The sequence below is a fragment of the Ursus arctos genome, unplaced genomic scaffold (assembly GCF_023065955.2).
Source record: "Ursus arctos isolate Adak ecotype North America unplaced genomic scaffold, UrsArc2.0 scaffold_5, whole genome shotgun sequence".
Lineage (NCBI taxonomy): Eukaryota > Metazoa > Chordata > Mammalia > Carnivora > Ursidae > Ursus > Ursus arctos.
The window spans coordinates 32,807,562-32,827,802 of NW_026623067.1; the positions used below are offsets into that span (position 1 = coordinate 32,807,562).

The 20,241-nt window shown below is 54.3% G+C and overlaps 1 protein-coding gene and 1 long non-coding RNA gene across 18 annotated transcripts in view; one reads left to right on the forward strand and one right to left on the reverse strand.

Moving 5' to 3' along the window:
• The window catches only part of JADE2 (jade family PHD finger 2), a 52,951-nt gene extending 42,158 nt beyond the window's left edge, over window positions 1–10,793 (forward strand). For 12 of the 17 annotated variants that reach the window (XM_057307017.1, XM_044387410.3, XM_048220923.2 and 9 more), the window contains 3 exons: window positions 1,973–2,090; window positions 4,681–4,809; window positions 6,063–10,793. In XM_057307017.1, coding sequence (XP_057163000.1) covers window positions 1,973–2,090; window positions 4,681–4,809; window positions 6,063–6,871 — 1,056 coding nt within the window. In that variant the 3' untranslated portion in view covers window positions 6,872–10,793. The remainder of the gene's footprint in view (window positions 1–1,972; window positions 2,091–4,680; window positions 4,810–6,062) is intronic. The other 5 variants (XM_048220934.2, XM_048220932.2, XM_048220936.2 and 2 more) reach the window with 1 other exon arrangement.
• On the reverse strand, window positions 9,807–14,620 carry LOC130542726 (uncharacterized). Its single transcript, XR_008957466.1, has 2 exons — window positions 13,511–14,620; window positions 9,807–11,517 (listed from the first exon to the last, which is right to left on the reverse strand). It is a non-coding gene; the product is annotated as an uncharacterized LOC130542726 (long non-coding RNA).
• Window positions 14,621–20,241: the final 5,621 nt, after the last annotated feature.

Consider the following 20,241-nt stretch of genomic DNA (forward strand, 5'->3'; position numbering starts at 1 on the left):
GGGAGCCTGCTTCTTTCTCTCCCACTCCCCCTGCTTGCGTTCCCTCTCTCGCTGGCTGTCTCTCTCTGTGTCAAATTAAAAAAAAAAAAAGTGGAGGGAGCTGATGGGAACGAGGTACATTCACCGGGGACCGATGGGGTACACTGAAAGATTGGCTCTGGGGGCAAGTGAGGAGGAGCTAGGTCCTGAAGGGTGACTCTAGGGTCTCAGCACTTACACCCCACACCGCCCCGCCCCCAGCCAAGTCCCTCCCCAGATCGCCTCAGCCTGGCTCAGTCAGGCCAAGCCAGGCACGCTAGCCACAAGGCCTCGCTCTGCCTCTCCCATCTGGCCTACTATGTGCCCTGCTGTGTGATCATCTCGCACTCAGCCTGATGGCCCCTTTGAGCAGGAAGCCTTCTCACCACCCCAGGTCTGGGTCAGGGCTGCCCGGTGCTGTCAGTACTTGCTCTGCCTCTCTCTGCCCTGCCAGGCAGGAAGCCCTCAGAAGAAAGGGATCTCGCCGATGGCACTGCGCTCTGCTGAGCCCAGAGCCCAACATCACATGAGTTCCCAGAGCCACAGCTGGTGCTCAGGGATGTGTGGTTACGATGAGGTCCTGAGGAAGTCCAGGATTTGAGAGGAACCGAGGGCTCTTAGGCCGGGCCAGGCGGCTGCCCCTTAGGGAGGTGTGGGCCTCGGATGGCCTGCGTCCATGGTCTAGGCTGGGTGCACACAGCAGTGTGGAGTGCTGCATAGACTTTCTGCAGAGCCTGGCATTCTAGAATCCCTTTCACTACTAGGCTCAGGAAGGAAGGGGAGGATGGCCATGTCTGCAGAGAGGTGTGATCACAGCTATCCCCCAGGCCGGGAGAAATGGAGGTCAGGACAATAGGCAGGGGCTTTGGAACCCATGGGTCTCCTCTAGGCAGCTTAAGGACATGAAGCCTGCACTCGGCTTTGAAGATAGAACCCCACCGCAGACAGAGAGACTAGCCTGGTGGGACCCTGAATTTCAGCTCAGAGCTTCTGGCCAGCTGTCCCTGCTTTGAGGCTCCAACCTGAGCTGAAGACGATGCCAGAACAAGGGAATGTCTTGAGGGAGGGGGCTTGGTCTTGGCCCCAGCGGTGTGATCCATTCTGAGAGCAGCGGTGAGGGGATGACACGCTGGGGAGGAGTGCCAGGTGGACAGGGAGCAACATGGCCCAGGCTTCAGGCGCCTGCAGAACAGCTACAGAGTGGGTCTGTGTCACATGAGCTAAACAAGCTGGTCTCCCAGGCACTAGACGCTCTTCCTAGCTGACCGAAGGGAGTTGGAGGGCCCCCTACCCTTTCCCCTGAGGACTTTTGTCTCATATGGGGACATAGCCATGTGGAATAGGGGCCTTGGCCAGAGGATGTGTGGGCTTGGCTCAGGTCCTAGTGCAGCTCGTGGTCATGGCTCGGCTGCAGCAGGACCCGGCTGGGTCAGAAGCTGTTCTCTTGGAGGTGTCCCTGCTCTGTGTCCCTTGGCCATTTGTGTCTTGGGACAGGAGTTGGGTTTGCCATGGTTCTTATGGCTGAGGAATGTCTTTGAAAAAGAGGCCTTGGACAGGAGGTGGAGAGATGGACTTGGTGACCTTGCTAGGTCCCAGAGAGCCTTGGGGCACTGTATATGTAGGGCAGGGCAACCACACTGGAAAGGCCTTGAGGAGCAGTATGGCAGACTGGGCTGGGAAGTGAAGGCCAAGAGGAGGCGGGTGGAGTCACCAGCCTGAGCTCACTAGAGCTCTCCCTGCCCACTCTGGCTCAGTGGGGGCCACAGGATCGAGGCTGTGCTTGGCCTGTGTTTTGGACCAGAGAAATGTGGCTCAGGGCTGAGGACTCACTCGGAGCTTGGGAATTGGTTCCCAGATGTCCTGGGCAGGTTAGGCAGCGGTGGCCCCCGGGAGCTGGGAGGACAGGGGTGACCACCCGTGAGTAAAGTGGAAAACCCCTCTCTCGTCTCCTCAGGTTAGAAATCTGTGCTACATGGTGACAAGGCGCGAGAGAACGAAGCACGCCATCTGCAAACTCCAGGAGCAGATATTCCACCTGCAGATGGAGCTGATTGAACAGGACTTGTGTCGAGGTAGACGCCTTCCCTGCGCACCGCCAGCCTCCCGCTCAGTGTGCACACTCTGAAGGGGCTGGGTCCCAACGAGGGTGTGTGTTCAGGGCCTGGTGGGGCATGTGCATGGAGCCGGGGGCCGCTGGCCCATTCACAGACCCTCCGTAACCAACTAGTAGACCAGGATGGGACTTTCCAGGGCCCTAGTTGTGTGTTGGTTGACAAAGAGCCAGAGATGGGAATGTGGGCATCGGTCCTGTCCTGAGGGAGCTTTCTGTCCACTGGGAACACCTAGGTAGCTCCAGGGCCTTTGTGGTTCAGGAGTAGATGGCATGTGAACAGTGGCTCTTGGCTGGTGTTTGGCAGGAAGGGCCGGAAGCTGGTGAGCTTCCCTGAACCCATGTGCCTCCATGTGGTTCCTGAATCAGGCAGCTGCCCCAGAGATGGGAAAGGGACCTGTATGTTCTTTTCCTCTGACCTCATCTGATAGAATTTAGATGCTGTACCAGCAGCTTTTTTCTGTTTTCTTCTTAAACTCTTGTCGTCACATGCACTTAACAGATCTGGAAATCAAGGGCAAAGAAGCTTCAACACTGCTGTTGTCTGTTAGTTGTGTGGATACTGCCAGACACAGGGCCCTTCCCAGAGTGTGCGCGTGGTAAGGAGGGCAATGCTACACTCAAAAAATGGCGCTCTAATGCTGGATGACACGTAGCTTGATGGAGAGAGATTTTAAGCCAGGAGCTGCCACTCCCAATTCAGCCTTTGGGTCAGGCTGGGCCTGGAGTGGAGGGGAACCAGAGCTGCTGGGCTGCCCCCGGAACGAAGGACTGAGCCCCTGATACTGCCCCACCCTCACCCCGGCCACGCTGCCTCCTGTGCATTTTGGGATCACAGCCCACTCTGGCCTAAGAAACCAGCCCTGCCAAATACAGGTGCTGGTTCAGGCCAGGTCGTGTCCATGCAGAGGTCAGCTTTCCAGGATCCCTCTTATCTGTTGATGGTTTTCAGCAAGCATTAACTGAGTGTAGACAAGTTGCGAGGCTCTGTGCCGGGCACCGCAGGGCACACTGCCATGGACTGAATGGATAGAGTTCCTGTCCTTGTGGAGCTCACCATCTGGAAAGGTAAAGGAAAGTGGTTCCCAAGGGGCTGCAGCTGACGCCAGCGCAGGGACAGAAGTATCAGGTGGCTTCACAGCAGTGGTGATTCTGGAGATGCATCGGGCTTCCTGGGACCTCACTGTGGCCACATGTCCGGCTGCAGAGGAGAGCCCCACAATCAGGGTGACAGAAAGTGGCGAGGCGTGTAGTAGCCTTAGGTAGAGGATTCCAGAAACAAGGGCAAGAGCCAGTGCCCTCTCCCCACATTGAGCCTGGGGACTTTGGCAGCTCGTAGACCTGAGTGGCAGCACCAGGCAGCCCTTGGTTCAGAGAAGGCCATTTGGAGGGAAGAAGTTTGCCTCTGCCTAAAGCTGATGCCCTCAGAGTTGTGACATTTGGCCCCTGGGACGGGACGGGCTAACAGCAGATTGTCGAGGCCTCTCTGGCCAGAGGACTGGAGAAGTGGCAGTGACATTTATGCCGTGAGCTGAACCAGGTGGAGCACAGGACAATTTGGAATCCTAGAAGTGAGAGCCTATCTTTTTTGAGAAACGGGAAGGAGGCTGGCCTAGTAGCCACTGGGGCAAAAGGACGATGTCTCAAGTGAGGTTGGGGGGTTGTTGGGGTCAGACATGCAAGGTCTTGTGGTCTCAAAGAGCTCAGACTTTCCTGAGGGCAGTAAGAACCTTAGAAGTGTCTCCCCAAAGTGTATAGGCACAGGTCCCACGTCAGAGATGAGGCTTCTGAGGTCCGGCCTGAGGTTGCCCCGGGGATTAGCAGCAGAGCTGGGGAGATTGCATATCCCTCAACCTCCTCGTAAAGCTCTATCTGGGAAGCGTGCCAGCCTCTGGCTGAAAAGCTAGGAGATTTCTGGCAGCTGGGCCTCTCCCTGCAGATGTCCTCCCCTGTTCCAGTGTTCTCGGTGGCTCCCTACTGTGTGGTCAGGGACCAGAAGGATATGAGGGCCAGGTGTGCACCCTGAGTCTGCCATCTACTGTGTGGCCTCAAGAGCAGATCAGGAGACCAAGGCAGGAGACTTGACTAGAACCCATGTCTCTCAACTCCTCTGACAGTGTTCTGTCCACCTCCTCCCGTCTGGCTTCGCAGCCTGGCGTTAAAGGCCCTGTCCTGGCCACTCGCCTCCCCACTCTTCCCACCCACCAGGACTGCCTCTGAATCTATAGGCATGTAGATCAGCCTGCATTCCAGGTCCTACAGGGTGTCCTCCACTCTCTTCGTGGCCCTGTGTCCTCCCCAAGCCACTCAAGGGCAGCAGTAGGCAATGACCTGCCACCTCCTCGTCCCCACCAGCTGTCCCTGACTCACAAGAGCCCCACTTATCCCAGGGGCCCATGGCGCTGAGCCTGGGGCCTCTCAGCAGGGCAAGGTGACCTGGAAGGTGAGGAGCAGGTGAGCAAGAACTCCTAGGATGGTCCGAAGTGATCTTGGTTTTGGCTGAACTTCTCCGGGTAACTGCCTCCCTCCTGCTCTCTCTTTCCCTGGCACAGAGGGGTCTGGGAGGAGAGCAAAGGGCAAGAAGAGCGACTCAAAAAGGAAAGGCCGTGAGGGCCCGAAGGGCAGCCCCGAGAAGAAGGAGAAAGTGAAGGCGGGGCCCGACTCAGTCCTGGGGCAGCTGGGTGAGTGAGTGGCCACACTGGCCTGGCGGACATGGCCAGGGTCTACCAGCACCTCCGTTGCACAGAGTAGGAACCCCAAAGGGCTAACCAGGCCCTACCGTGCCCAGGTGCTCACACCTTTTCACCATAAAGGAAACCAGGTAGGATCTCAGAGTCCTGTCTGGTGTCCCAAGAAACTCCCCTTTTGTACACCTGGAGACTGGGCCAGGTGCTCAGGAACTTGCACGCACATTCCCCTAGCCAGAGTCCTGGATGCCAGAGTTTTCTGGAGGCCCTCAAGGGACCCCTAGGCCATCGAGGCCCTTCCAGAACGCAGCCCTATGCTGGGAGATGAGGGTCTGCCAGAATTCTCCATCCTGGTCCCACCCTGCTGGAATTTCTCCAATGAGCCTTCCCTTTGGCACCAGGGAGCCTTCCTGGAGCCACCCAGAGAGACCCAAAAGAGTGGCCACAGATACTGGCCCAGCCCGTCGTCACTCACAGACTCCTTACTGCTGCCGCATTAAGCAGAACAGCCCGTGAGGGTCCCCTGGCTTGGGGCTCTGTCTGTCAGGGTGTTCCATGCTTCCCCTAGAATACTTCTCAGGGATGACTGTGACGTCTTCCAGACCTCACCTCCAGGAGAGGCCTCAGGTCATCTTGTATTTCCATCATTCTCAAGAAGGGGACCACTTGGGTATCAAAAGAGAGGCCCAGGATCACCTGCTGGCCCAGACCCCCTTCTACCAGAAGCACTTTGCTACCCTATTCACGCCTGACACTCTGATCCAGCTTCTCTGCTTTGGAAGCAGCTCTCATAGAAACCCAGCGCCCCCTGGTGGTGTGAGGGCGTTTCCCTTTCTTCCCCATCCCCTGCATCCCCAGGACGTGGGTGGTGGGCAGAGCTGGTTTCACGGGTGTGTACTTGTGCTATCTCAAAGGGCTCTTGCTTGGTTTAATGCTCTACTCTTGTCACCTTGAAATATCTTAATAATTTTTGAACAGGGAGCCCACATTTTCAATTTGCATTCTGTACCACAAATCATGAAGCCAGTTCTGGGAGTAGGTTGATCTGGGGGAAAGGAGAATATGGTATGGACCTTCCTCTTCCATGGTGTTGGCAGGAGGGATCAGCAAATCAAGATGGCTCAGTGGGGGCTGGCACAGAGGGAGGGAGGGAGCCAGGTGCACCGTGGCCTACTGGGGAGGGTCTGAGAGGGCGGGACCCACACCTGCGAGCATCTCACTTGCTTCCTCTCTCCTCCCTCGGCCAGGCCTGTCCACCTCCTTCCCAATCGATGGCACCTTCTTCAACAGCTGGCTGGCTCAGTCAGTGCAGATCACAGCAGAGAACATGGCCATGAGCGAGTGGTCACTGAACAATGGGCACCGCGAAGACCCCGCTCCGGGGCTGTTGTCAGAGGAGCTGCTACAAGACGAGGAGACGCTGCTGAGCTTCATGCGGGACCCCTCGCTGCGACCCGGGGACCCTGCCAGGAAAGCCCGGGGCCGCACCCGCCTGCCTGCCAAGAAGAAGCCACCACAGGATGGGCCTGGCTCACGGACGACTCCAGACAAATCCCCCAAGAAGCCCTGGGGCCAGGATGCAGGCAGTGGCAAGGGGGGGCAAGGGCCAGTGGCCCGGAAACCAACGCGGCGAACGCCTTCCCACCTTCCGTCTAGCCCTGCAGCTGGGGACTGTCCCATCCCGGCAGCCCCCGAGAGCCCCCCTCCTCTGGCCCCCGACACCCTGGACGAGGCAGCCCCAATGGCTGCCGACTCGAATGTCCAAGTGCCTGGCCCTACAGTGAGCCCCAAGGCCTTGGGCCGGCTCCGACTGCCCCGGGAAAACAAGGGAGCCCGGAGATCGCCAGGTGCCAGGCCTGATGCTGGGACAGGACCGCCCTCTGCTGTGGCCGAGAGGCCCAAGGTCAGCCTACACTTTGACACTGAGACTGATGGCTACTTCTCTGATGGGGAGATGAGCGACTCAGATGTGGAAGCTGAGGACAGTGGGGTGCAGCGGGCTCCCCGGGAAGCAGGGACTGAGGAGGTGGTCCGCATGGGGGTACTGGCCTCCTAAGTCACCCCTACCCCATCCTGGGCCCTGCCCTGGTCCTCCCGTGAGGCCTCAGCCCAGTCACAACTGCCATTTCCAATCTCTGCTGAGTGTCTCCGACCCTTGAGACTGCCACTCTGTTGTGGTTTTATTTTTACTATAGAGAGAGTTTTGAATTCCACACTGTCGTCTTTCCTCTGTGCTGGCCTAGGACAGTAGGATTCCTTCCACGGCTCTGGCCGCAGGGACCATCTCAGGTCCTGTGCACCATCCCTGCCTCGGCAGCGCCCCGCCCTGGCCCGTGCGGCATCGCTGGGCTCCTGGCTAGATGTAGGCAAGGCGAAGAAGAGCTCAGGACTCCAGCCCGCTGCCACTGGGTGACACAGACCGTCGTTTGGGCATTATTTCATGGCAGATGGGCCAGCCCAGGGCCTGCCCCGCCTTGCCCCCCAAATCCCACTGGGGTCCATTTGGGGGGTCCTGCTGCACTCCACTGATCCCCAAGGAAGTATAATAAGTGATACCCAGCCAGAGTCTACTCACTGTCACAAGCACAACGAGCTTATACAAGAAAGCACTGAGGGGGCGCAGAGGGCCCGCTGGTTCCAGAGGAACCACAGCTGTTCCTGATCAACCCACATCATCTGAGGCCTGCCCGCCCACCCCGCGACCCTCTACTCCCTTGTTGCTCCACCCCTGCCAGTGCCCAGCCCGGCGGCTCTGAGAAAGGGTTCCTAGAATCCTTCCTGAGCTGTGCCATTTACTCAGGGGACTCCCAAACAGCCAGCCGCCAGTGCCGGTGGAGGGCTGCAAGGGAGGGCCAGTGCCCAGACAGGGGCGTGGGGCTCAGACTCACCCACGTAGAGAATTGCTCTGGGGCTCCAACTTCCTTCCTTCCTTTGGGGCCAGTCTTGGCCGAAGTCTGGTCTCTCCCAGACAGCTGACCTGACCAGACCAGACCATTTGCCTTTTCAAATTTTCCAGTCCTGCTAAGAGACGAGCTTCTTCCTCGGTTTCCTTTTGGAAACTCCTCCTTCCAACAAGCAGTGGGATCCCGGGGCCTGGGGCAGGCCGAGTTTGAAGTCTTGAGGGATGTTCCTGGGTCCTCTGTCCCCGTGAGCCTTTACCCCCTCTCCTGGCTGTGCCCTCTCCCCACCACCAACCCACCTGCCGCCTTTTCCGTCCCACCCTCTAGGTCCCAGGTGTTTGCTCTGAAGAGTTTAAGTGGAGTGGCCCCAGGGTGATAGCTCAGGGAACAATCAAAAAAGGAATTCAGTGAATACATGGTTTTTTTTCTTTTATGAATTACTCCTGGGTCACTTCCGCCACTGGTGAAGCCAGAACTTCTCCAACAAGAACCTTGCAAAAGTCCAGTGAGTCAGTCGAATCATTCTATGGATGCCAAAGAATATTTTGACCATAATACAGCACAGCCTGGACCTGACAACTTGTCACTTGGACTTTTTTTTTTTAACGGAGTTCTTTAGCAACAAAGTGTAGAGACATGTTCATTGCACACAGCCAAGGAGATGAGCCCAAGCTCTTGGAAGAGGATGCCGTTCTGCCGCTGAACTGTTGGAATCGGGAAGCAGGAACCAGCTGTTGGATTTCAGATCCTGGGCTGGGCCCACTGCGAGTTTTCCCAAACTCTGAGACTCACAGGGGGTGGGGGGAGGGGAAGAGGCTGACCGCAAAACCAGCATGGAAAAAGTCTTCACCATGTGGTTCCCCCCGACACAAATACACAACACGCAAATCAGCGGGATGGGGAGCAGCTTGACCACCCACCCCTGACTCCGGAACTTTCAAGGTACGACAGTGGCATTGTCATCGACACTCCGTTTCATGTGAATTTTAGCAAAACAGGAAGCAAAGATAGGACTCAGTTCAGAAGATCGGGCAAATTGGTCCAGTTGGAGTGGACTCGGCGCGGGCTTCAAGGATTCTGGGCGTTGGGATGGCACAAGGTACCGTGTAGAGTTGAGTCTGCCTGCCTCCTTGGGAGTCACGGCCAGTACAGTGTCCGCACCAGCGGCCCAACCCCGTTCTCTGTTTACTGCCTTTGAACAGTCCTCCTCCCTTCTCTGTGCTTTGGGTCACAATATTGTCTGTGCTGGATTGCCCGGTCTGACCTCACAGGAAGCCAGGGGACGAGCTTAAAGAACAACCAAACTCTGCCGGGGGTGGGGGGTGGAGGTGGGGTGCCAGGAATGGCTTGGGCCCAGTAGACTCAGCACTTGCCCCCTCACCCCTTCATGGGTCCCGAGGCAGAGTCTCTGGGCTCCCCGGGGGCAAGAGAGAACAGGGCAGAAAATGCAGCATGGCTGGCCAGGGTCTGGTCTGGGTAGGTCAGGCAGGGCAGCCCACACTCTTCAGAGGGCCTCTGCTCAAGTTGGCCTCTAGATTCTCTTCTGTGTTGGCTCTTGCCTTTGGACTGGACTCTCCCTGGCGTTGTGTCCTGCACAGGGCCCAGAGAACTGTTCGGCTAGCTGGTGAGGGAAGTGGGGGGCCTTCACTCCCAGGCCAGGCCCTAGAGCTGTTCTTGGTGGGCAGCTGTCCACCTCTAGGACGCCCAGCAAGGCTACATGGAGGACAAGGATGCTGGTCCCCACCACTGTCATTTCCTCCATTAGCCACAGCCGCTTCACTCTCTCTGGTCTACTGCCCACTGTATAGACAGCTTTGCCACCCCTGGCGTTGAGGTTGGAAGCAGGGAAAAAGGCAGGAAGCCTTTTGCAGGCCAGAGGCTGAGGCAGAGGTCCTGCTTGACCGCATCTGCCCCCACTCACTGGCCCTCTTCTTGGAGGGAGAAGCTGCTCTGTTACTCATTCTGTCATTCCCCATTCTCCCAGTCTGGCTGCACGGCTCCTCCTTCCCCTCATCACAGTGAGAAAAGGATAAGGTGCAAGGAAAGTATTTTTATGGATCATAAATGTATTTTAAAGTGAGTAAGGAGAAGAAAAGTAGAAGGCTTTATTTTATTAAATGAGCTCTCTGACTTCGTGACAGTGTGAGCGTTTGTAATGTCAGGGTCTCGATTTCCTTCGAGAAGTCACCGAGGTTTCCAGACATGGGCGCCGGACTATAGATGTGTCTGTGCCAGGGCACATCTCCTGTGTCCTTGTGCTTGCGTGTCTGTGTGTTGTGTATGGGCATGTTGTGGGACTTGCTGGGGCAATTTCTAGAGAATCAACTGCCCACTACTAACAGACATTGGCAGCAGCTGGACTTGGCATTTCCTTGCTCACTGCCAGATGTGGCCAACCTCTGCCCGTGCCCAGAGCTCTGCAGAATGGTCTGGATGCCTGTAGCAAGGCCCTTGGGGAGGCCACTTGCCGCACCCCTGGCCCAGCTGGCCACATTGGCCAAAGAGCCAGGGCTGGAGCCTGGGACTTTTTGGTTGTTCTTTAAGGCACTTCCTGCCACCTTGTCCCTCAGACACACAAACACTCTGTGCTCCACCAACGACTCGGGGTGGGGGGATGATATGAATGTCACAGGAGGCGACACCTTCTGTCCTTGTTTCAAAGAAAGTGATGTGCCATTTGTTAATATACAAGAGAAATATTGAAAATATATTGAAAAGAGCAATTTTAAATTATTTTTGGCTTATGTTGCAATATTTATTTTCTTGTATTAGAAAAGATTCCTTTGTAGAGAAAAAATGTATTTTTCATTAACGCAAAGACCTATTTCTCCTTTTTGTACATCGTCCATGTTCGCTCCCCCTAACGAGCAATAGAATGTACGGCCGCCTTCTGCGGCCAGTGCCCACGTGCCCTGCATGACTCTGTGTTACCGCTGCTGCGTAGCTCCCACCCCCATCCTGTCCTGCTCACTCATGGGGGTATCCAGACCCCGGCCGCCACCAGGGCCAGTGTCTCAAGGAGCCCTTTGCACCTCTCGTGTGTTGGCAAACGCAGTTAATAAAGCAATGTTTTCTGTGCTGGCTGGTGTGAGGCTCTGTTGTGCTGAGAGGGGGAGGGGTCCACGCCCCACAGCCAACAGCAGGCTTGGTGATTCAGTGCGCTCTGTGTGTCCCGTGGGACCTAGTGCTACCTCCAGAGGAGTCCTGTAGTGACGCTCACAGTGAGCGCTCCGTAGGCACCGGGGGCTCTGCTCAAGGGCAGGATTTCGTTTGCTCCTCCCTGTCGGCATCCAGCGTCCACCGGGATTCGGATCGGATGAGGGAGGCACCCAGAGCCGCAGTGTGGTGAGAGGTGGAATTCTGCATCACCGGCAGGACTGCGGCCCTCGTCCCACCCCGCCCGGAGCCACCTACCTGGGACAGCGGGAAGGTTTGCGGAGAACCTGGGGCATCTGTCCCTCCATCAGGGAAGGTGCTGGCCCAGATTTGTTTTTCATTCATGATTGCCTAAGCACCTGCTTGGTGCCGGGTTCTGGAAGGTGTTAGGAGTGTCACCACCTTCCCTGCCCCAGGGCAGCTCAGAGTCCAGCAGAGACGCAGACGATGAGGGAACAGAGAGTCACGGAGGCCTGGGCTGATTGGGGCATGGGAGGCATTCAGGACGGGTTTCCCTGAGGAAGAGATACCATTCATTCATTCACCAGTGAATCTTGACCATATACCTCATCCTGCCAGCATGCTGGATTTGTATACCGAACGTCACGAGGATCCTGCCATCCTAGAGCTTCCAGGAAATGGAGACCTGAAGAATAAACGGTTGCTTGGTCAAGGGCAGCTGGACAGAAGGAAGGGCCAACAAGCATTCCAGAAAAGGCTCAGACATGTGCAAAGATGCATCAAACTATGCGGAGTAGGAAGGGGTCTTGAACCCCCTCCGAGAGCCCCAGGCGGGCAGTTGGGGAAGGGGGTGGAATTGGGACTCCTGGAACCTAGCTTCTGGAACCACCTACTTAGTTGTTTACACCAAGAATCACCCCGTTTCGTCGCTGGTGCAGTAGGCAGTAGCCCCCAAGGCTATCTCCAGATCCAAGGTTCTGTGACCACAACGCCCAAGGCATGGAAGTGAACCTGGGGCTCCTGATTGGCCAACTGCCCTGGGCTCGCACCCCAGCCTCTCGGTCCTCCCTCTCGGTCCTCCCTCTGCCAGCATCACGCCACGTCCACTGGCCACCTTGGTCCAGAAGAGTGACTCAGGAGCCCTGCTGCTGCACCCACGCCTGAAAGCTGACCCAGCTGCTACGTGTGGGGCCGGAGAGGTCGAGACACCTGTGCGTCTAAAGCAGCAGTATTCGGTAGACATCAGGCACAAGCACACATGTAAGTCCAGTAGCCGCACGTTTTAAAAGTAAAAATAAACACGTTGAATGGAGCTTTAATAATTTTATTTAACCTATCAGACCCAAATACAACTACTTAAATATGTAATTCATATGAAATAATTACTAATGAGATATTTTACATTCTTTTGTACTAAATCCTCACAATCCAGTGTGTATTTTATATTTATAGCTCATCTCAGTTTAGACTAGCCACCTTTCAAGCTCAATGGCTGTGTGGCTAGTACCTACTCTATTGGGCCCCGTAGCCCTAGAGGTCGTGGGCTGTCTCCTGGGTTGCTTTGGATTGACCCAGGCTTGTGGGGAGTGAGAGACAGACAGCCATGAGGAATCCTTGGCCCCCTTTCACGGGGAAAGGCAGAGGAATAGACCCGGCCAAGTCCCTCTGGGGTCCCTCTCTGCACCCATTCAAGTCCACATCACTGCTTCACGGCAGGGGTCTCACAGCTGGTTGGTGCTCCTAGGCCTTTGCCCCTGTGGCTGCTTCTGCTGTCCCTGCCCCCAAGGACAGGACAGGACGAGTGTGGACTGAACTGTTCATAGCTTCCTCACAGCAGGCCAGTTCTCTCCCAGTATCTCCCAGGAGGGGTTCGGCATTCATCCACCCTTCTATCTTGCCTGCATTGATTCTACACTCACTGAGCACCTGCTACTGGGCCCTGAGGACATTAGGATGACCACGTGCCCCTATGGAGAGAGGGCCACAGGCCAGTGTGGGAGACACACTTTAATCATGTACTCCCAGAGCAGCGTCCATGACTCACTAAGACCATACTGTGAGTGTAAAGCTGGGTGGGAGGTCTCTGAGAACTTCCCTTGTTCTTACCAAATTTCTACAAGGGAAGGTATGGGGCGCCATCTGCTGCCCCAGCCCAGATGCCTCCAGCAATAAGTCTCAAGGCCCACAGGGCCAGGGCCAACCATGCAGTCCAGAGTCTCAAAACTCCAGACCTCCTTCTCCCCAAGACACACACACCCCCTATCCATGGCCCTTAATGAGCCAGCACAGAGAAAGATCTTCTTTATCAGCCTTCAGGATAAGGGACAAGAGGCCTCCTGAGAAGACAAGGTATTGGTTTAGGCCCGTGGGGTGCCCACCCTACGTAGGGTAGGTGGACCAAGGATTTCCAGCTCCCCTGCTGTCTCATAACTGCTAAAGCAAGGGAGGCAATCAACAGCGGGTTGGAGAGGGAGCACTCCACGCTCCCAGAGATGGCCTCAGTCCCTCTCGTTGCACCTCTGTCTGTGCCCAGAGCTGCCAGAGGCAGAAGGCCCTTTTTCTTGGAGAGGAGGGTTTCGGGGCTCAGACACTGGACCCATGCCAGAAATGCAGGGTGTTCAGAGTGGCCTCATGCTCCACTCCCCTTCACAGGAGAGAGCCCCACACTCCAGCCTCACCTGGCCAGGCTCTTGAGGGCATCCACAAAGGCTGACTCCTTCACACTTCAAGGGCCAAGCCGCAGCTGCCCCTGTCTGCGGCTGTTCCAGCCACCCACTCTTCATTCTCCTGATGAGAGGCAAAGGCAGGACATGAGGCTTAATGATCACCATTTGGGGGTTTCCTGATAAAAGAAGAAATCATGAAATATGGATTTCAGGGCAGTCTTCTGGGGTTCAGGCAGACTCACTGCCTAGAGCCAAAGAGACCGAAGCAAGGATGGGGGCTCAGTCAAGCAGGTGGCTTAGGGGCAAGCTTAGTGTATCTGGATGGGGCTCAACACCCCGTGCTCCAAACCAGGCCTGGAGTTTGGAAGCATCCACACCATCCATTCTCAGAGAACCTGGGTCAGGGTGCAAAGGTCCTGGTCCTGGCTTGTGAGGGAGACCCTCGGTGGGTTAGGAGGTAAGCTTGCCAGGTTTAGCAAATAACAGGACTAGACCCACAGTGAAATTGGAATTTCAGACAAATACTGAATAATTCTTTAGTACAATTATGTTCCAAATATTGCATCCTGGATCTTACCTGGCAATCCTAGCAGGAGCCTTGTGTCCTCTACTCTATCGTGGCCTGGGCAGGGGGGTGGCGCTGGCGAGTGATTTTCCATGGTGTATAAACTTGAGCAGATCCCAGACTGTTCCCACAACCCCAAAATACTCACCCCTGAAGTTCAAGAGCAATGGAAAGGGGGCTGTAGCTAGTGGCCAGGACACATGGAACCCAAGTTGTGCCTGTCCCCATTTCATCGTGCATCCCAACCTAAGGCTGAACGAACTCTCTCCTGGAAGGAACCCTTCTCCCTAGAGCTGTTTGAGGCCTATGGGGCCATTTATTTACTGACTCAGGTGAGTGTCTAAAACACTTATATTGGTTGCAATACTATTCAGCAGAGCCAAGTGGTAGAAGCAACCCACGTGGATAAGATCCGTGCAATGGAATATTGCCTGGTCTTGAAAAGGAAGCAAATTCTCACATACGAACATTGAACACATTTTGCCAAGTGAAATAAGCACTCGCAGAAAGACACATCCTACACCACAGCGCTTGTAGGCGGTATCCAAAGTAGTCCAACTGGTAGAAACAGGAAGTAAAGCGGTGGGGGCTGGGGGCTGGGGGCAGAGGGGGTGGGAGTTGCTAAGGGGAATTACTTGGATCAGAGGGCTGCAAGCTCTCAGTGGAAAGGAGGAGGGGGAAGGGACGACAGCAAGGAAAGAACGTGTCGGTTTTATAGAACAAGCTGCTCCCACCAAGGAGACACAGGGCCAGGTGTTCCAGTGGATACCCCATGGCATGAGCCAGTTTGAGCCAGACTGTCGCTGAGGACTTGCAGAGAAGCCCCCTAAGTTGCCCTAAAGTTACCTTTAGCTCATTCTAAGATCTTCTACTGGGGGGGGGGGGGGGTCAGCCGTTTTTGAACACACGATGTAGGCACTAGAGATGCTAGTGACACGCTGAGCGTGTGCAGTTGATCCGAAGTGCTTGAGTAACAAAATACATGTACGTTCCTTAATGTATCCAGCTCCCTGCCCCTGTTCTGAAGCATACTGAATAAAAGCCCCTGTACTAACCTCAAGAGGAGACAATGGTTTGACAGCTCTCTCTCTGTCTCCTTACTTGTGATGAGTAACAAAAACTCTTTGCTTTCAACACTTTCTGGGGTGGTGTTCAGTATGATGCACCCCAAGCAGCAAACCCCTTGAGTTCGGTTGCAGGTGCAGAGGCAGGGGAGGGGATTCTGGGTATCTGGTGCACAGCAGTGAGCATAGGGTTGACAGCACGGTACTTTACTCTTAGAAGTTGGTACGTGGGAGCGCCTGGGTGGCTCAGTCGGTTAAGCATCTGACTTCGGCTGAGGCTCACAGCGCAGCGGGCTCCCTGCTCAGCGGGGAGTCCGCTTCTCCCTCTCCCTCTGCCCCCACTGGTGCTCTCTCTCTCTCACACTCTCAAATAAATAGATACATACATACATAAAAGAAGTTGCTGTGTGTATTTTATGCTATGTGGTTTTTTTTTTAATCTCAGTTGAAAAAAAAAAAAAGAATACTATGGAGTGGTGTGGAATCCCTGCTACATAAATAAGGTACAACGGCTTTGCTGCAACAACAAACATAACGTTAAGCAAAAAAAAGCCAATCTAAAAACCTTTATTTTTTTTTAAAGATTTTATTTATTTATTCACGAGAGACAGAGAGAGGGGCAGAGGCAGAAGCAGACTCCCTATGGGGCAGGGAGCCCGATGGGACCTGAGCCGAAGCCAGATGCTTAACCATCTGAGCCACCCAGGTGCCCCCATTATGAAAAACTTTAAAAAAAAAAGTCCATGTTGTGCCTCTGCCTTTCCTGGGGCTCCCATGACTGCCGTAGGTGCCCCAACTCAAAGCTTAAGCTCAAGGCTTCTGGCTACAGAAATGGAATCTGGGCGGCTTTGGGTAATGGAGAATTAAGGACGTGTGTTTTGGTCCTTCTGGGCCTCAATTTCTTCATTTGTTAAATGAGGATGACAGTTCCTGCTGGCCCCCCATGCAGGGCAGCCGAGAGGTGCTAAGTGGACACAGACATGAGGTGGGCGAAATGAGGACTCGCCGCGGGTGGAAGGGAGAGGAAGAGGAGGCTTGGGCAGAGGCCGCTCCAGGCTGGCCGACTCACCAGAGGTGAGGAGGCCAGAGGGATTTGTTTACTAGCTCTCACTTCCTGGAACCTGAGCTGGCAAAGCCTGGTTGTTTACAAGTTCTCATGGGCCTCCCTACCCCCAACCAGGACAACTGTGGTCTGGGGTGAGGGCCTGGCCTCTCCCTGGTGGGGGCTGAAATAGGGGCTGGTTGTACACATCTGGGGGTCATCCGGGAGCAGCTCATGATACCTGTGACAGTCAGCTGCCTGGGCCCGAGAAATACCCCACTTATCCACTGAGTTCCTTGGTGGCCATCCTGTACACTTGAAACCTTGTAACCCAAGAGCTAGAGGGTGGCTGAATAGGACATCCCTCCCGTCCCCCATCCCCGCCTCTTTCTGTAAAGAAGGAATGTTCCATTGCTAGGGACTGAATGTTGTGAGCAACATGAAACTCAGAAGAGCTGCCAGCTTTGTAAGAGAAGCCAAAGCAGAAAAGTGACTCAGCAAAATAAACCTTCACCTGCGGATGTTCCGAACTCCCGCTGCGGGGAGCTGTGGGTCATGAATGCCCGGTTCTGGTCACAGGTGCTTAGTTTGTGCTTAGTTTCGTAGCCTTGCTTCCCACAAGCCAGCCATAACATTCGTGACCATTAGCTTACAGAAGGAAGCCTAGGAAGCTTGGGAAGGAGGTCAGGTGGGCCTAATCGCTGCCTCATCCACTGTTAAGACTCGATAATGGGTTAACGTCAAAGGAAGAGCAATGTGCCCTGAAGAGGCATCACGAATCAGAAGGGATGCTCAAATCTCAGGGAGACCCCACCCCGACCTCTCCGAAACAGGAGCACTTCCTTCTAGGCAAGAAAGGGTGTGGGACCGGCACCAACTTGCACCATTAATCCTGGTTCCTGCTTGGCCCTCGTCTGAGGAGCTGCATCTGGGTGACAGGACCTCAGAGTTTGAGGGGTCGGGGTGTGAGACCTCATCTTGTTGCAGGGTTCTTGTCTCATGGAGTCGAAGAATGAATCTCTTGGACAAAAGGGTGAAGTGAAGTGAAAATTTATTAAGGTGAGAAGAGAAAGGAAAGAAGAAAAGCTCTGTAGAGTGAGAGGGGTCCCGAATGGGTTGCCACTGAGGGCTTTTACGGTCGGTCTTTTATAGAAAACTGACCAGGGAACTTGGTAAATATTTCATCTATAACATTTAAGACAGAGGAGGTGGACCTGTTATGGTCGCTTCTCTCTGGTTAATATCTTGTCTTTAACACTTCTCCACATCTGGGATGTCTGTGATCATGGTTACTAGCCCCCTACTTGTCTCTCTCCACCCAGCCTCGCCTGTCCCTTACTCAATCTTACAAACCAACCTCTTTAGAACAGCCTCGGAATTTTAATGACAGAGAGACTGTCATTTTAAAAGCAATCCAGTGCTAAGTCATCTGTGCTAAAAAAAATTTTTTTTTCTTTAAATTCAACTATAATTGTCTCCTTGAAACTTGATGTTTCTATTCACAGGTCCTCCCGAGCCCTGGAGCCACAGAGATCATATCCAGTCCAGTGTTCACTGGACAGCCCTTAGGCTATTTGATGAGTTAAGATATGCCCATCTGACTCTTCAAGTTGGATGCTTTGCTAGGGGATTAGAATGCAGGGTATGTCCCCCCTTACCCCTACAATTACACTTGCATTGTTTGATAGATGGAACCCCAGATCCCCACACTTTTCAGGTAAAGCCAGTCCTGGGTCAGAGGTGTGCAGAGAAAGAGGTCAGATGGGACAGATGCTGTCTCAGCTCCCCACTCTCCCAGCAGTATCCTCAGTGAGCACCCACCCACTACTGACCCCAGGGCTCAGCCAGGCATTTTATAGGTTGGCAATCCCTGCTGTGTCAACAGCTTCAAGCTTGTCTTTTAGTTTTACCTCAAAACAGCATCTTCCCCATTGTCAGCGCCACACATTCTGGTGCACATGCTCAACAGTCAACGTGGCATTTTAAGAAGGACATGTCTATCCAGACGGTCCCAACTTCAAATAGCACGTCTAGATCCTGATTTGATGGTCCCAAGAGCAGAATATCCTGATGGATTACTAGCTCCTACTGTGGGTTGGTAAACATGGTCACACACCATGGTTTGGGAACCGATGTTAGAAATAAGGTACATATCATTACAGGTGAGAAACAGGTTGGAGGATGGGGAAAAAAAAAAAAAAAGAACAGTCTTATTCTCTTGCTTCCTCCTCAGGGCAGGCTTCATGCTCTCCAGGGAAAGCACTCTTGCCTTCTCCTAGTACATTTTCCCCTTAGTTCTCTTCAGGCACTGAACTTTACCAGTCCCCAAATTACAACGTGGCCTTTATTGCCATGCCTTTGTCTTTGCTGGTCTACCTAACTGGCACATCCTTTCTCTCTCCTCCACCTAAGCAGCTTGAGAGGGCCTGCTTTCTAGAAACCTCCTTGGTAATGTTTGGGCACGTTTTCCTTTCACCTCCCATTGTGCCTTGGGCAGATCTTTACTCATTTTTTAGTATGTGATGCCAGTTTCCAGCAGGTGTTCAGGAAATGCCTATTGACTAAAGGAAAAGTAGACAGAAAGAGAAGTCAAGCTCCCAAAATTCAATGTAACACCAGCACAATATTTGGCAAGTGCCTGGTGATAAGTAATAGTTCCCCCCATATGTAAAGCTTTGAGTGTGAGAGAGGGAAAAAAAGAGAGAACCCTAGTTGGGACCCTCCTCCTTATTTTGTCCAGGCCAGAACTGACTCATGGAGTGGTATGCAAAGGTTGTCCAGTCATCACGTAGTCAGAACGGTCGGAGCACTGCTTCTCCGAGGAGGAAGGCAGAATGAGGCCCCAGAGAGTCCAAGAGGGGCCCCACTGCAACCCAACTACCAGAGGACTGATAATTCTGAGCTTGGCCCTATATAGAAGCTGGGGTGGAGAAAAACTCAGGTTGTTCTCTAAATAGCTTCGTGCCCCTGCCATCTGCTGCCAGGCAGTCAGGAAAGAAGGCAGCACGGCAGAGTTTCCTTCAGCAGATGTCAGAGCTGAGTTCCTGGGCAATGGAGCCCTTAGTTAAACATAAGCTGCCACCTACTTTGCTTCTCCAGGGCTAGAGCTCTGCAGCTCGACCCCAGACCCAGTCCGGCTAACGGATGCTCTCAATAGTGAAGTCCCCGGGCTTCGCGAGCTCCCCACGGCTCCGCCCCCGGGGCCCGAACACCACTCCCTCATAGGCCGGAGCTCTCCCTGTCGCCCCGCCCCCGCCACGTGAACGCCGCTCTCTCATAGGCCAGAGCGCTACCTCGCCGCTCTCCCCCTCCCCCGCGCCAAGTTTAAGGAGTCCTCCCGGCAGGGTGGGCGAGTGGTGCTTCCTGCTGGCCGCGGAGGTTCCGCGCGTTTCCGACCCCGGCGCGGGCTTCTGGAGGTAATTGGAGGGAGACTTGGAGGTCTCGCCGGGCCCAAGGGGCAGAGAAAAGGGAGGCAAGGGTGGGCCTGCCCCCTAGTGAGACCTCCAGGAGGAAGGGCAGCAGGCGGAGACCCGCACTGCTGATCTTTACTTCCCCTCAGGAGACCTGAGGCGTTTCCTTAGGTCACCCCCACTTCCTTGCCCCTAAATCAAAGCCTTAACTGCCCTACTGGTTCCCCGCCTATTTTGGTTCACGAACTTATTTGACACTCTGATACAATTGAACCCTTTTCGCAGTAGAATATACCAACACAACGGAGCACGAAGTTCTGCGTCACATTTTAAGAAGTTCAGGACGTCTGACAAGTCAGGGAGCCCATGTTAAGACCTAGCCTGCTCCCAACATTTCTGCCTATTTGGGCATAAACCAGGGGCTATATTTTGTACGTAAACGTACATTGTCATAGATATGACTACCATTTGTTGAGTGCTTAGTCCATTTTTGCAGTACATTTTCTTATTTTATCCTTTCAACAGCCCTTCGAGTAGGAATTCCAATCTCCACCTAGGTTTAAAAAGCTTACCTCATTTGTCATCGCTGAAAAAAGGACTAAGAGAATTAAAAGTCAGATCCCACGAATAAAATTTAGGCCTTTCTTTATTCCTCCCAAACT